At 28.8% G+C, this 18315-nt stretch overlaps 1 protein-coding gene across 1 annotated transcript; it reads left to right on the forward strand.

Annotated features, from left to right (window-relative positions):
* The first annotated feature begins 1207 nt into the window (after positions 1-1207).
* On the forward strand, positions 1208-14630 carry LOC113373408 (maltase A1-like). Its single transcript, XM_026613708.1, has 11 exons — positions 1208-1422; positions 2919-3098; positions 4665-4825; positions 5287-5412; positions 7167-7411; positions 8079-8277; positions 8920-9027; positions 10877-11024; positions 13187-13382; positions 14340-14483; positions 14555-14630. Exons 2-11 carry the CDS (start codon positions 2996-2998, stop codon positions 14628-14630), a joined length of 1506 nt encoding a protein of 501 aa, XP_026469493.1. The 5' UTR covers positions 1208-1422; positions 2919-2995.
* Positions 14631-18315: the final 3685 nt, after the last annotated feature.

The following is an 18315-nucleotide window of genomic DNA, read 5'->3' on the forward strand; positions in this document are numbered from 1 at the left end:
AGGATTTCGAGCGACCTCATGGCTGTAAAAACTATCTCAGTTGAAACAATGATGTGCCTAATCTTTACATAGTTTTTATTAATTACTTCTCTATATAAATCATTAATATTATTTATTCATATTTCTGATTATATTTAAAAAAATATTAACAATTTTATACCTATTTTTTATAATTATTTAGGTATAGTTTGGTGCCTTATTCGCTCATGATGGCCATGCAAGTATAGACAAACATCATATGTTCGAAAACAGTTTGAAATTTCACATACTTTATAAGTAAATTCTTTCATGATATACATTTTCTTACATTTTGCCTTATAAACTTAAATATTAAACGGATTTTATAATAGTCGTAGCAACGAGAATAAGAAATTAGCTTCATCTCCCTAACATTCATAATTTTTCTTACTCGTGCATGAGGAATGTCATGTTTCTGAATTGTGATTTTATTTTCACAATCACAACGGTGTGCAGAAAAGCAAATATTATTTCAACAAATTATATGCTACACGTTCAGAAGATTCTTCTCAAAGCCAAACCAGAAAACGTTGGTTCTGTGTACTCAAACCGATGTAGGTACATACTTGCTCGGGAATATAAATACATAGATTTAGAAAAGTTGAAATGCGAACACGTAAATTTCTTTATAACTTTATAGATTTTTAAAATAAATGGTTGTCAAAAAATAGCAATAATATATTCTGTTAAAATTACTAAAATCGTTAAACTTTTGTCCAACTAAATTTTATCAAATTCGCAAAATCCAACCTCAAATTTTCGTTACGATTATGGTGAACTTACAGAACAAAATCAAGAAGCGCAAATATATATTTTGCAACCACTTGTAAAAATTTCAGAAAATTCACAAATAGATGATGATAAATAAAAAATCTTTCAATTTTTTGTATCTTTAATTTTTTGTAAAAAATCTTTACTTTTACTAAGAAAACTCCCATAACAATTTTGATACGGAGCTCCTCCAAGGCACGATACACCCCTGTCGCTATTATCTAATATTCATCATAATAGATGATAACGGTTATGTATATTATTTTTCAATAACAATACATTAAAATAATTGACTCTATTTACAAACAGATAACCGATAATCAACGAAATATAACAATGATATCACATATCGCATATAAACACTCAAAACATCCTGCACATTATCAGTTGTTAAAATGCCATCATTAAAGCTGACAACAGTTATTTGTTTCGTGAGTTTAATTTGTGAATTTGTGTCCACTAGCACTTTACATGGAAATCCTGGTAGAAATCAAATACGCAAAATAGATTCAAGATTAGATAGTAGTAACAAATGGCCCAATACGAAAGACTGGTGGGAAACCGCTTCGTTTTACCAGATTTACCCTAGATCGTATAAAGATTCAGACGGCGACGGAATTGGAGATTTGCAAGGTAATTTATGCAAAATCTAGTTTCTGGGAAGAGTATTATAACTTTCGCATTTATATACCAGAAACTACATCATAACTCCAACCGTTGTATTCCACTGTAAACCCTAGTGCAATAGATAAAGTTTTGTATAGATTATGCAGAAATTTTAAGCATCATCAGGTTGAAGATATATATATATATATATATATATATATATATATGTGTATATACATTAGGGTGGTCCTTAAAATGGTCATTTTCGAATTTCCCTGCTCCCAGGGGCTCAAAAGGTTCCAAATAGATAAAAAACAATTCTCTGAAAGTTTAGCTCTTAATATTAACGTTTAGATAGAGCGCGATTCAATCAAAGTTTTGTATGGAATAAAACTCATTCATTTGTCGCTAAGTTATACCTAAAAAAATTTTTTTAAATTTTCAAAATTTTTTTCATGCTCTTTCCATACAAACTTTGATTGTATTGCGCTCTATCTAAACGTTAATATTGAGAGCTAAAACTTTCATAGAATTGTTTTTCATCAATTTGGAACCATTTGAGCCCCTGGGAGCAAGAAAATTCAAAAATGACTGTTTTAAAGACCACCCTAATATATATATATATATATATATATATATATATATATATATATATATATATATTGGTTGTTCAGATCTTCAAGTAAAAACTAAGCAGCACATATTCCCTACCTATATACCTACTAATTGTTTCAAAATTTTTAGTGAAAGAATCGACAAAAAACATTTCACTTATCTGCAAATTATAAAAAAAGGATGGGCAGATCGTCACGTTGAGTTGCCATTTGAGGCCTTTTCAAGGCTTTTGTAGCAGTTTTCCACAAATTGTTGACGCAATGTTAAATTTTGGCTCATATATCAATCACACATATTGAAACACAGTCATACATTCATATAGTTTCCAATTTTTGGTGTATTTAGAAAATCATCCTAATGCACCCGTTGCACCGGTGCTTCATACGATAATCGAGAAGACTAAAAAATTATGGCCAATTAACTTGATCTAGTAAAATTGCATCAAATAGTACATACCCACTTGTGTAACTACTATTTATAATTATATTTTATTGATGTAAATTAATAATGTTGCCCATAGAAGTTAGCTAATGTTCCGATTGCTATTGAAAAAAAATTTAAAAAAATATTTAGAAGGATTTGAAACTCTGAATAAAATTTCGAAAAAAAATTACTTATGAAAAAGATTATCGACAGTGTATTTTAAAGTTTATTCCATTACAACAAATTTTTGCTTTCTATAATTTTTTATTAACTCACAGACATTAACTTCATATTTCTTAGGAAGAAATGAATGGATGAATTTCTTACTAATTGAGAAAGTTGCAGCAAATTAGCCAGCAACTCTAGCATGGAATAAAATTATCTACTCTAGCTACTCTAGCGTGGAATGTGAAATTGTCAATTCCAATGCAAATCACGAATGTCAGAAAACTAAAAGTGTCATTAATTCAGGGTAATGTTTTCAGGAATAATATCTCGGCTGGATCATTTGGTTGACATAGGAATCCAGGCGACATGGCTCTCACCCATTTTCACGTCACCCATGGTGGATTTCGGATACGACATTTCAAACTTCTACGACATTCAGCCGGAGTACGGGACTATGAAGGATTTAGAGGAATTAATATCGAAAGCCAAATCCCTAGGTATAAAGTATTTTTCTTTTTGGGGATAAGTATCTCTTGAATTCACGATGTGTAATATAAAGACGCGAGGTAGGTGATGTTTGGGCGAACTGTGATAATGGTATTATTTTGCAATGATATTATCTACACCAAAAAAGCATTGATAATATATGTGAAAAAATACACAATCTTGGTTGGACATAATATCGTTATAATTAGTTAAGCAATAAATCTGCACTAAAATTAAACATATCAAATTGAAAAATATGAATTAAGTGAATATTTTGCCCTTCAAGTTGCTTTTGAATATTTAATTTAGTTTAATAATACAATGAGAACAACGTCTTGATTTGTAATGGGAAGTAATTTAAAATAAATTACTGGTCATTTTAACTAAATTTCTGGTTCATTGACTACTATTATTACAAATTAGCTATTTGCGACCTTAACCACATAAATATGATCATAAATATAAATAGAGAGTTTTAATGATAAAATATAATAATAAAATCTTGGAATTCATGACATGAAATAGAGCAGAAGATAAAATTGAAGATTCTTGATTTCTCCATACGTTTCCATACACAATTTTATGTCGACATCGGTAGATATAAATAATTTTGGGAACAAGAATACGAGAACATTAATAATAATATAAATAAAGTATATCATTGGACGTAGACCATAACACTAAATCTGTCAGTATTTGCAGATTTATTGGTAACAATAAGTGTGATAACTTTAATCCATTTTTTGAGAAGATAGACTTTTCTACAAAAGACAAATTTGTAGCTTTTGCACTTTATACAACTGATGATGACATTAAATTGAATGTCGAAACGTTTGGAATTAAAGATTATTTTATAAATCTTTGCCTTTTCTTTGTTTGATGTATCGTCTCGTCCTCAAGAACTCACTCATATATATATATATATATATATATATATATATATATATATATATATATATATAATTTAATTGGCAATACTGGATTTGTGATGTATTAATATTGAGCTTTAAACAAGAAATCCAATAGCAAAGAAAAACAAAATGCTGTTTCAACTTATGTTATTTATTTTATAACATTTCTTAACTATTATAGTTATGTTCTATAATATCTTGAGGTTATCTTCAAGAACATGATATTCATTAGCAAATGAACAAGTAAAACAAAATTTAGAATAAAAAAAATATAAAATGAATAATATAAAAGTGGTATTACATGTGCATCAGAAGTATTATGAGTAGGAAGAATATTATTAGAAATTCGTAGGAAGAATATTATTAGAAAGATTGTGAAATATGAGCTTCTATGTATACACTAATTATTTAATAATATTTAGGAATATTTTGAGACTATGGTTAACATTATCAGTGTAATAAAAAATAAATAATTAATTGAAACTTTGGTTAGAGTGCGGACTATGTCAAAGTTAATATTAAGAGCTAAAACTTTCATATAATTCTTTATTAAGAAATTGGAATCATTTGAGCTCCTGGGAGCAATGAATTTCGAAAATATTCATATTAAGGATCATCCTAATATATATGTATATATATATATATATATATAATTATTTATTCCAGGATTAAAATTAATTTTGGACTTCGTCCCAAACCATTCGAGTGATGAATGCGAGTGGTTCAAAAAATCCGCCGAGCGCGATCCGGATTATGATGATTACTACATTTGGCACCCCGGAAAACCCAATCCGGATGGAGGACGCAATTTGCCACCCACTAATTGGGTGAGATTAAGATATTAGCATCAGTCGATATGTAGATTAATTCTGTCATTCGAATTATTTGATGTCATGGGTATGCGCATTTCAATGTGTTATTATCACTTCAGGACGGGACGACCTTTGTATTGTGAATTTAATTAGAAGTTGATGATACTAAAAATTTGAAAAATGTAAATTGACAGAAAAATAGGTTTATTTAGATACAATTGAATGGACCATCTATAATTAATGCATAATTTAAATTATCAACATTAAAAAAAATTTGCTTATAATGGATCTATTTATTTATCATAATGATGGTTTTTATAAAAGTAACACTAATAAAAATATTTCTGTACCATTTTTTAATAATAATAATATTTTTATCATATGTATTTATTTTTTATAAATGTTCTAAAACGTAATCTCTTATACAGAATAATTCTTTTATAATATAATTATAATAAATTTGAATCAATTTCCAGGTCAGTGTTTTTTATGGATCAGCATGGACGTATCATCCAGTAAGACAGGAATATTATTTACATCAATTTACTAAACAGCAGCCTGACTTTAATTACCGAAGTGAAAAACTCAGAAACCAAATGAAGGTAAAAATATTTCAATATTTATTTTGCCAGTAAAAAGATTTCAGATGTCTAACACAAGCCAATTAGAAGTAATGAGTAAATGATGTATTATTCAGTATATAAGTATATCGATAGTATGAAAAGCACAGTTTTGATTCCAAGATAAATTAGCAAAAAATTGGATGTGTATTTTTTAAAAATATAATACTCCGCAGATGTTAGCCAAACATGACCTATATTTACCACAATACATTTAAAATACAAGTTCCGCTTTTCTAGAAAACTTTTCCATATGAAATTTTCATTCTTTCCATTTCCAGTTATTGCGACCAGAATATGCTATATTCTATGAAATAACAGTGTCGTAAAAGCAGACAAGTATTTTTGTTATCATTAAAAATAGAGATTTTAAATAAAAGTGGAAGATATGGTAGTAAAATCCCGATGATAAAATATTGAATTTGAATGGTAGTTGGCGTTTTATAGTTTCTTTGAAAAGAGAATGCCCATCATTTGTATTCCAGAAAAATATTAAATGCACTTAAAACTTTTTAAAAAGTACACTTTAAAAATTTGTTTCTATTGTTATAATTTTATAGTTCACTTTTCTCATATAAGGAATTAATATGAAGAATATTAGTAGCAAATATGTATAAATAACTGGTTTAATATTATCTGTTTTTCATAAATTAATGTATCATTTTCCAACGCAAATTTATAAATTTTAAACAAATTAATTATAGATATATCAATAAAATTTAGAAAAACTAGCTGTGAGTGGAATTCTGTCTTAAGGCAATTAGGGCATCGTGCTTTAAGGCAAATTGCTAGATCTTCCCGTACCGCAATTCAAAATTCGAGTAATTAAAAATAATCAATAATAATAATCAATAAAAGATGATCAATGATTTGATACTTTAAATAGAAATTCGAACCATATTAAATCATTCTATCTTAAATCATTTATTTTGAAATATTGAACTTTTTTCAAAGCAATCGTGTATCGTGTAAAAGTAGCTGGATCTGCCTTTCCAAAAATTCGAACAGTTTTTCATTTAGTCAATACAAATAAAATGTTTTTTGAATTATTCAATTCGAACGCTCCGTTCTCTTAAAAACTGAGTTACCGTTTACGGCACTTTTTGCCCCGTATCTTCGGAACGGCTTGACCTGCCTTCGCCAAAACTAATCAGCATGTTTCTTTATCAATACGAATCGAATGTTTTTTGAATTATTCAAATCGCTTCATCCGTGTTCCCAAAATCGTCGATGAAAATTAGTATCCGAACACACATACATACACGCACACACATATACACACACATACATCTATTTTTTCTAAGGTATGCCAAAAAGTTCAGAAGATTTTGAAACGTAAAAATCTATACAAATTTTCATTTTCGATTTTTTTGCGATTACTATAACTTGCCCTACGGGAAGTTAATATGAAATATGCATTAATCACTGGAATATTGCTCTAAAAATTGCATCATTCTCTAACGCAAATTTATAAATTTTTTATCGAATTGAAGTTCATAGATAATTCAATAAAAATTAGAGAAATAAAAATATTAGACCAACATACAAATTTGGAGGGCAAATATGCAAAATACCTAAAATAATCAATTTTTATATTGTGCGAGCAGTTAAAATTGTTAGACAAAAAACAAAAAGAACAAATAATTGTGAAAGCAAAAATAATTAAAATATAACTAACCACTTTATTCTTTTGTTTTTTATCTAATTTTATTTCTATTACATCTATTCCTAATTAGGATGTTCTCCGATTTTGGCTCGACAAAGGTGTAGATGGTTTCCGAGTCGATGCCATCCCCCACCTGGTGGAAGGGCAAGACAGTAATGGGGAATTTGTGGATGAACCTGTGGTGGGTCAAGATCCCCTTGATTACGGATACACCCTTAAGACCCAGACCAAAGACCATCCGATGACATACACAATGGTTTACGAGTGGCGAGAAGTACTGGATCAACATCAGAAGGAACATGGAGGTGACACGAGGTAAATACCTAGATCAGGATAGTGTCAACCGCGAATTTCGCGGACGTTTGTGAGGATCAAATAGCTGGTTATTACATGAGCTGGAGTAATGAGGTGCAAATTGAGGTGGTTTGAATGAGAAAGGGTCAAGGGGAAAAATGAGAGATTTTTGGATATGATATTCTTGATATTTTTTCTTCAAATTCAGTTATATCATGAAGTACATATATAAATTATTCTCAAGAGTATAATATTTCTTTATATATTGTTCTAACCGTTAAGTCAAACAATAGCGTCGGAAATAACTCAATAGTAAAACTTACATTACATTTCACAACAAAGCTCATAAAGTGCCCGAGAGGTGATCGTAATCATGATGCATGTTTATGAAAGGTTTGACGCCAACGTAACTCAGAATAATATGGAACTAATTTTAGATTATATACTCCTTAAGAAACAACTCCAAGTTAATACAAGTATAATTAAGATCGAGCAAAGTAGAAGTCGAGCTGGGGTCCAGATGATCCATTTCAATCAATTGATTACTGAAACTAGGTCTTCTGTGATATGCGTTAAGAAGAAACTTTCTGCCAACATTACAGTTTATTTGTTGTATTGTAGCTAACTAACTATTGCAATATTGTTCTGAATGAACTTTTGAAGAAAATCGTTTAATTTTTTATTCCAGAGTAATGATGACGGAAGCTTATACTGACGTAGATCATACTATGGAGTACTTTGGTAATGGATCTCAAATTGGAGCACATATACCTTTCAATTTCTTCCTGATCAGCGATCTAAAATTGGAATCTAATGCCAGGGATTTTAAGACAAGCATTGACAAATGGCTGGATAATCTTCCTTCAGGAAAAACTTCGAACTGGGTAGTAAGTAGAAAATCCGCTCTGAACTAAAAAAATGCAATTTTGAAGTAACTTGGAAAATAAGATATTGATATATTGAAATTATATTTTTAGTTTTTTATACGTTTAAAAAAAAATATTCTGCAATTAAATTTTTTTATTTATATCACAGATTGTATCACAGTACTTGCCAATGAGTACTAATTTGTAGCGATAGATTGGGCCTACCCGAACAAAACTTTCAAATTAGTAGATAATTTGAAAAACTGTCAAATACAGACAATCAGGATTAACTTGATATGGCCCCGAGCCAACGGTTTTGAATGTCAAAGCATTTGAGCTTTCAGCAGATTACTATATCATTTACGAGTAATTTCTGATAGATTATATCTCAAATTATTATAATACTATATTATAGTGCATCAACTCCCAAAATCTTAAGCTATCAATAGTAGTAAATTTTATATTATAGTATTATCTTAATCCATCTGATTTTGAGTACTCAATTTTATGTTTGTCTAATCATACTGATGACAATGAAATTAAAAACCGAATTTGAATCAATACTTTTACCACAACGTTAGCGATTTGAAAAGATGGAGAAATTATTTAATAATATATTTAAAGTACAAAAATATAAAGTATAATATATTCTTTTAATTTCAGCTGGGAAACCACGATCAGAAACGTCTGGCGTCTCGCTTGGGAGAAGAAAGATTAGATGGAATTAATATGATGTTAAAATTACTTCCCGGAGCTTCGGTGACTTATCAGGTAAACATTTATTGCAGAAAGATATAAATGCCTTGTTTACCATAAAATTGAATCGTTAAAATTTGAGTTTATGATTTTTTTAATTAGTAAACAAAATAAATTTTCAATAGTAGTAAAGCTTTAATAAAATTAGCAACAAGCTTTATGTATGTATAATCATAAAAAAAGAAAATTTAAGGAGGTAGTGTAGAAATTAAAAAAATCGATTTTTCTTTTGTTTCATATTTTTAAAGTTTAACCATTCAAGAATAGCATCCCGAAGATTTTTTAAAATTCTGAGAATTTTCGGAAATACAGCCGTTTGATCATGATAATCTTCTGTTTCCTTCCTTTTGCAAAATTTTAAACGCGTTTTTCTCAATACTGTCTTTTTTAATACGATGCCCAAGATTTCTTGAGTTCTACTAAACCGATTTACTTAAAATTTTCAGAGAATCTTTTCTAAAGATTTCCCTTTGGTATACTGCAGACCCGTCTCTAAATTTCAATTTTTAATATTTAAAAAAAATCAAAAAGTAGTAAGAAAAATGGAATAAGAAGAATCCTTTATTCTCAAACAGTCACCATCTTGAAAAAAACAATTTTAAACCTAGTATGTATCATTATGAAATGATTCTAGATTAATAATCTTTTTTTTTTCATTTTTGATTACTAAAACATCTTGGGTATAATCATGTATCAATTTTTTTGGACACACCTTACGTGTTATGCTTAATAAAAATTAGTCCTAAAAATATAGAAACAGTATCAAGGATCATCTTTTCTATCAAGATTTTTCATTTTTTTTTGTTATATTTATCATTTATCGTGCTTATACTATTTATATCTTCATATTACTTTTTATTTTGATAACTTTTCTGAATCTTCTTAATTTTTTCTTATGGTTTCATTAATATCATGGTATGTACTCCCATAGAATTTTTGAATTTTATAACTACACCATCAATCTACCTTGTTTATACACCCAACCACTAGATTTTACATCTAGATTCGAATAAAAAATACCAGGAAAAAATGAGTAGGTACAGATTAAAACACAGCAAAGAATAAAATAGCTTCCTCTTCTTTTTCAAAATATTGATTATTTTTTTTTTACATTTCTATAAATGTCAATTTTTTCAGGGGTTAGAGCAGGGTTTGAAGAACGTCTTTGTATTATTATTGCCATAAATTCTATTATTGATGCAATTTTTATCTAATTTTAGTACAATTTCTTTCAATCATTTGATACTAGTGGTACTTTCTTATAAAAAAATTATAGAATTAATTACCATCATCGTATGTCGCTCTAAATACTTAATTAGATAATTTAACTGCACAATCAATCTGAAACAAAGCAGATTCAAATAAGAAACACCACGTCAAATGGTATTTATTTTCAATTAGAGTAATGAAGAAATCAGTTAACTCTTTTATTTTTTCTAAAAATTGATTGAAATTTATGTCATATTTCCATTAATATAAAACTTTTTGCAAGGGCTAAAGCTGGGATTGACGCACGGCTTCGTATTATTATCACCATTATTTCTATCATTGATCCTATTTTTATCACCGATATTTTTATTACTTCAATCATTTGATTTTTGTGGTAGTTCTTGAAATTTTTATGGATTTTTAAAATCACCGTTTATCAATCTACATACTTCTTTAATTATTACTATATATTTCAACTTCATAATTAGTTGAAATTAATTAAAGAGTTGCAACAGATCAAATCAGAAATACCATATCAAATGAGTTTATCTTTAAACGGAGTGTAGTAGAAGAAACCAGCTTCTTTTATCATTTTTCCTAAATATCGATTTAAATTTGTTTTACATATGTATAAATGTAAATTTTTCGTCTGCAGGGGGAAGAGCTGGGTTTGACAGACGTCTTCCTGACATGGGAACAAACCAAAGATCCGCAAGCGTGCAATGCGGGCAAAGATCATTATCTCGAGAAATCGCGGGATCCCGCAAGAACGCCGATGCAGTGGGACGCGACTGTCAGTTCGGGTAGAGGACTTAATAATATTCTCATGTCAAACACTTGAAAATAATAAGAAATTCGATTTTGAGATCGCTCCAGAATTGCTAGAATTAGATTTAGAAGAAGTGCTCGGCTGCTATAGACGTGAAGCGATTTATTATAGGGCGTGGAAATGTATTGATTTTTGTTGCTTTTGTTGATTTTATAGTGCTGATTGTTCTGGTGTGAATTCACACTTGAATACTGAGCGTTCGTTAAAGATATAAATGGTAAAACAAATCTCTAGGAGCACGTAGGTTCCAAATAGAAATATTAGTGGTTTTGCATGTTAACTTTTGATTGATTTTACTGATGATTTTTAAAGCAAGCGCATAAAACTGAGATGAGCATCTTACTATTCAACTATTTAATGTCAGCATAATTTAATAAATTTATTAGCTTACTAATTTAACTTATTTAATATAACCTTATATAGCTTTTTTGCTCAACTATAAGCATGATCAAAAGTGTTAATTTAATCTAAATTAAATATTTAAACTTTCATTATGCTTAGTAGTTACTGATAGAATAGGGCGAGGAACAAAGATCCATTTTAAGTAATTATACTGTCTAAATCAAATGAACTACATCATAATTTATAACACGTATCACTCAAACAACTATTGCTCTATGCTCAAAAAAAAAATCCGAGTTTATTCCTAATTATAGTGGGATACTATAACTACCTCATTAGTGGGATAAAATGGGACAGCCAATGGGGCAAACAGATTAAAAGTCATATTTTTAATTTTAAAGGAATTTTACGAAATATTAGCTGCAATACACAATGCAAAATATTAATTATATGAAATAATTTACATACGAATATTTAGAAATTATATCAAAGTCTTGTGAACTAAACAACAGTACTCACTCTGTATAAGCGACTTTGCATAATTTGAGGCGATGGCTGATGATACATCTTTTCCCCTCTACTTTCAATTATTGTTGTAATTAAAGTTCTAACTTTATTTGTTTTGAGATATTGGTATCCCCCCACTTAGGTATCGATTTTTACAAAATTCTTAAGTTTTATAACTCTTACACGACTTCATAAAACAATTTTTACTTTGACGATTAGGTTTTCGCTGAAATATTCAATTTCCTGAATTTAAGTTCTTTATACGGTTTACGTCATTTTGACTTTTTTATACCATGTTGGGAAAAATATGTATGTGTTTGTATGAGGGCTAAAATTTGACATTTACTTGCAAATGTACGTATTGACTAAACTTATTCAAAAAAACTCCCTAAAACTTTTTTTTTTCAAAATCACCAAAACATGTATAGTTGCTTTCGTGTTACCTATCAAGATGGATAAATAATGAAAAAACAAGTTTTGGTGCCTTTAATTTAGAAACTTTAAATTCTTAATCATCACTATTGAACTTGGAGTAGGAAAATCTTATATATAAAAATGGATCGCAGAATGTGTTGGCCAATTCTTTTTTTAAAATGTTTGTTGAAATCCAAGGATGATTCTTACGGCGAGAAAAAATCGAATAATTGCCGGGAAATCTCTAAAAACATCCCTTTTCTTTTTCACATACAAACGTTAGCATTTTCATATTTTTGCCATCGGATACGGAATATTTACTCAAGTCAATGGAGCGTTTTGGGTCTGAATTTTTTTACTGTGCTCCATTTTGTATGAAATTTTGAAAAAGTGAAAACTCTAAAGTTCAAAAGTGAAAATAATTTAAACTCCTTAGCCATTTCCCGGGAGATAACATCCCTCTCAGTGGTGTAATTTCTTTTTTTTTCAAATTAACGTCGGATATCGATAAAAGAACTAATTATAAGAAAAAATTGTTTTATAATGTTTTTCAAAAATCAAATTTAGAGCAGTTGTACGTTTAAAATCCATATGGGTGGATGGATACACATAGACTGTAGTGTAAAAAAACATAATAATTTTTAACTAATTGGTAAATATCAGTATAGGTTGTTGAAAAAATGAAACTTTTGAATTGTAAGCATAAGTATAGGACAACGTCTGTCGGGTTATCTAGTATATATATATATATATATAAAAGTAATAAATAATTATTTCGATACCTATCCATTTATCCCTGACCATAAATATGCCTCAAGAGAATCTTTCTCTAGGGACATATCGATGTACTAACATAAATATTCCATTTAATAGGTTTCTCTACAAGCGAGAACACATGGTTGCCTTTGGCCCCGGACTACAAAGACAACAATTTAGAGAAACAAAAGGCGAGCACTAAAAGTCATTACAAGGTGTACAAGGCGCTGTCTCCTCTCAGACAACTAGAGGTCGTTAAATATGGATCTTATGACTTAAAAGTACTCAATGAGAACGTGCTTGCATTTACAAGGTGGGCATTGTTTGGAGTAAATGGATTCATTTAAATATTATAGAGCTTTGCTTTAATTTACCAAATTATCTCGAGTAGTTTGTAAACGAAAGGCGAGCAGCGAGTGGTACAAATGATGAGAATTTAACTTCATTATGATGGTCTTTGAAGTAATGACATAAATTGTTTCACTAACTAAACATTAAATATATTTTTAAGGCTAGCTATATTTGAGTTAGATTGCCCAAAATATTATGACATAGATTTTTTTAAAGATTTTTTTTACATATTTTTATGACATAGATTCTAGTAGTAACCTCTACTATATTACAGAATGATCAAAAATGAAAATTCTTTCGCTCTTGATAGAAAAATTATCAAAATTATCAACTTTTAAAAATATAATATTATTAAAAAATGATATATTCATACTATAGAGAAATACGACATGCTTAATTAAAAAACACAATCGGGATGCTGAATTGCAAAGATGTTTCTTTGACGTGTTAAATTGCTATTGACAGTATTTTTACAATCTTATTCCTGTAATTCAGATCATATAGCCAACAAATTTTTTTTAGATATTTAGCCAAATCTTGCCAATAACCCGAGGATTGTTGGTTCTAATATTAACATCAGATTTGACTGCTACTCAGAATTTTATGTTAACTAATAATAGAAAATAAATGCAAAAAACCAACTGTAGTTGAAAGCAGTTATATAACTATTGTACCAGAGTAAAATAAATTAAATGCCACTAATTAAAAGTATGTGCACGAATACGAGTTGAAACTAAAAATTTAGTTTAGAATCAATGATAAAATTGCGTTGAAGCTGTTTTTTATTCTGTAAGTCAGGAGCTTTTAAAATGCTAGTTAAATTATTTGAATTAAACCACTGTTTTTTTATTTTTCTTTATATGTATATAGTTTTTAATATGATGAAATTTGTTTTAATAAAAAATTTACAATATATTAGAAATCTCTACGGATACAATAGTATAGTAGTCGTTCTCAACTTTGGACCAAAACCAGAGAATGTTCCATTAAGATCATATTTTGCCAATCTATCAGAACGAAGCAAAGTTAAATTGAGCAGCATCAATTCAGAACGAAATATTGGGTTAGTATATGATATAAATAACATTTTTATAAAATATTTAATATAATAATAATTTTTTTTTATATTTTTAGTGATACTGTTATGACCGAAGATGTTGCACTGAGTAGCTATGAAGCGCTTGTTTTAGAAGATTGGCCAATTTACTAATTGCTAATAACGGTTTAAATTAAACGTTGCTGAAAGCATATAATAATGCAAACTAATTGATGCACTGCATATCACAAATTATTGAAAACCAATTCAACAAAACATCAGCAATAATTGCCCAATAATAGTATTCGGTGTATAGAGTCTGCAGCATTAACTAAAATTGTAATTATCCAGTAAATTATTAATGTATAAATGTTTTTGTTAAAGCATATCTGTTATGGAAAATTAAAATAAATAACAAAATGTATTATAATAATATCAATATTATAGGATACAAAAAAATATATTCTTCAGAACATACATTCTACAAATTTTAATTAGTAGTATTTTTATGTATATTCGTTTAAGTATATTGTGCTGTTCTTTGACTAAAAATCCAAAATAAAAAATAATAAAATATATTATTTGTTTCCAAGAACATGTCCTTGTTTGAAATTAAGCAACAATGTTATTGTTATAAAATATATTGATTAATAAATAATATAAAATATATTATTTTAATATAATATAAATGGATTATATTAAAAAATCAGAATAGAAACTATTAAAAAAATAGAAACTATCCAAAAATATCTGTAAATATTAAAATTCATAAGAGTTAACAAAATATACAAAATATCACATTTTGTTGTTATCACAAATTTAAAATCTCAAGTTCAAAAGCTCAGAAATCATATATGACAATGGATTCGTTTTATAATTTTTATTTCAAAACAGCGAGCGGTTGCAAATATATGCCCCACTAATGATATTTATCAAACATTGAGCTTTTCAAAATATTTATAATATTTCAAAGAAATTTTATTGGCTTTCTAGCAAAAATATTTCACGAAAAGCATTCATATTATAGAAGCCGCCGCATGCCGAAGTGCCAGGAGACACATTATTTTGAGCTTTACTTTCATGTCAGTACGTGGGGTCGTTCTGATAAGATAAAAAATCTTTAATTTTGCTCATGCTATTTCTGTATAATATTTAATACATGCTTTTATTTCTGCTTCAACTACATTACATTAATGGCCCGGATTTATATGACGAAGGGCGATTCTCGAAAGAATGTCAATATTAAGTCTTCATCGTCGAGAATGCTCTATATCTTAATAGAGCTTTCGGTATGCATTGTGACTTTAAGTCATCGTGATGGTATTTGAGTGGAAAATAATTATTCTCAGAGTTTTCTAAGAGGCATTAAAATTTATTAAGTTCGATTTTTATAATAAATGATGCTGTACTTTAAGAATTATAGAGCATGCCTTGCAGTTATGAACTTATAGTCGTAAGTGCACTTAATTAATTATTCATCGAGCATTGGAAAAACTAGGCCAAAAAGTTAATAACAAAATGTAGCTGGCTGATTTAATCACTACAAAAAGAAAATTATTATAGTTTTTCCAGATTTTGGAAAATTCAAATGAATTGTTCTTATGGCTATGGATATGGAACAATATCCATATATAATATAATAGATATGGAACAATATAATTAAATATGAGAAAAAAATCACAAAATAGTTTCTTAAAATTTAATTTTTAAATATGGTTGTAATACATAGATTTACTTTTTTCTGACATAGAAATAATAGCGCAGTCTTGATAAAAAATCAAAGGTTTTGTGTTAAATGCTTGTGGTTGAAATAAATGCACCTTAGATCTGTTTAGATTTGTAGATTAAATTAATAAATTATAAAACTAGTAGTACATGGCATCGTACCTTAAGGCAAATTGCTGGAACCTCCCGTACTAAAATTTTTTTTTTTAAGATTTAATTTTCTTTTAGAACTCTGAAAAAATCTATTTTGGAGATTTTTAAAACTTTTGAAAAAAATTGACCGTTATGAAAAATTGTGATTATTTTTGTCAGCCAAATGGCACTTTTTTCTTTTTTCATGAATCTCCAAAACAACTAGATATGCCTACCCAAAAATTTCATTAGTTCTTCATTTCGTCAATATAAATAAAATGTTTTGTAAATCATACAAATCGGACGTATCGTTCTCTCAAAAAATCAATTACCATTTTTGTCACTTTTAGCCCCTAACTTCGAAATGGCTCGATCTGCCTTTGCCAAAAACTGATCAGAACGTCTCTTTATCAATACGAATATTATTTATTCCCAAAATCGTCGACTAAATTTTGTATTCGCACACCCACACACACATACACGCATACATACATACGTACACACACATACATAAATCCATTTTTTCTAATTTTAAGGTATCCAAAATGTTCAAACGTAAAAAAAATATGCAACAATTTTTTAACTTCCCGTAGGGCAAGTTATAGTAATCGCAAAAAAATCGAAAATGAAAATTTTTATATATCTTTACGTTTCAAAGGTTTCTGAACATTTTGGCATACCTTAGAAAAAATGGATGTATGTGTGTGTGTGTGTGTGTGTGTGTGTGTGTGTGTATGTATGTATGTATGTATGTATGTATGTTTGTATGTATGTATGTGCGTGTGTGTATGTATGTGCGGATACAAATTTTCGTCGACGATTTCGGGAACACGGATCAACCGATTTGAATAATTCAAAAAACATTCGATTCGTATTGATAAGGAGACGTGCTGATTAGTTTTTGGCGAAGGCAGGTCTAGCCGTTCCGAAGATACGGGGCAAAAAGTGCCGAAAACGGTAACTCAGTTTTTAAGAGAACGGAGCGTCCGATTTGAATAATTCAAAAAACATTTCACTTGTATTGACAAGGTGAAGAATCGATAAAATTTTCATGAAGGTAGGTCTAGCGGTTTCGGAGATATGGAGGAAAAAGTAAAAAAATGAGCCATTTGGCGGTCAAAAATGATCATTAGACATATGCACATCAAATTATCAGATATTTTATAGAGATTTTAACAATAAGTATACATTTTGTTAACATTTCTATGGGTTCCGTACCAATGCTTATGCGTTAGACAGCGACGCGGCGCTTACGCGCTTTATATTTTGTCCCTATGCAGTTAAAGCAGTACGATTGCTTTCAAAAAAATTTCAGATCTTCTACAATATGTCAAAATACAGAAAAAAAAATTTTTTTTCAAAAAAAAAAATGTTTTTTTAAAAAAAAATTTTTTTTTTCAAAGAAAAGTTATTTTTTGTCCAATTTATAGTTTCTCAAAAATCTTATTCTTTCAAAGTAATTTTTTTTCAAAAATGTTAATTGTTTTTAAAAAAATAATAATTTTTGGTACGGGAAGTTCCAGCAATTTGCCTTAAGGCACGATGCCTTAATTGCCTTAAGACAGAATTCCACTTACAGCTAGTTTTGTTTTTTTTTTATTACTAGATATAACTTATCCTACAAGAAATTGATTGAAATTAATTGATTGTGTTTGAAATTATTAAATTAAACATAGAAAGTCTCTGTGTGGATTAGAGCTTTCGAGAGTTTCGTAGAATAGTAATTACCAGTTTAGATCAACTATATTTTCTACGCCTTTTTAAAGCTTTTCACCTCGATTATAAGTAATAAGATTTCTCAGAATCCTCCCACTATAAAATTTCAAATTACATTTATCGGAGTATCTTTAGAGCAGATAGCGATATTATTACCTACTATCTATTACTTTGGCGAGAAATGTCTTTACATATGTGTCAAATTGCATATTGCAGATTGCAGAATAGCACGTTGGGCGTTTCATATGGTAACGAGTATCTCGAAGGCATCTATTAAATTCACGCG

This window comes from Ctenocephalides felis, unplaced genomic scaffold (genome assembly GCF_003426905.1).
Source record: "Ctenocephalides felis isolate EL2017-DRISC unplaced genomic scaffold, ASM342690v1 CF-g0.4_SCAFFOLD_01604, whole genome shotgun sequence".
Lineage (NCBI taxonomy): Eukaryota > Metazoa > Arthropoda > Insecta > Siphonaptera > Pulicidae > Ctenocephalides > Ctenocephalides felis.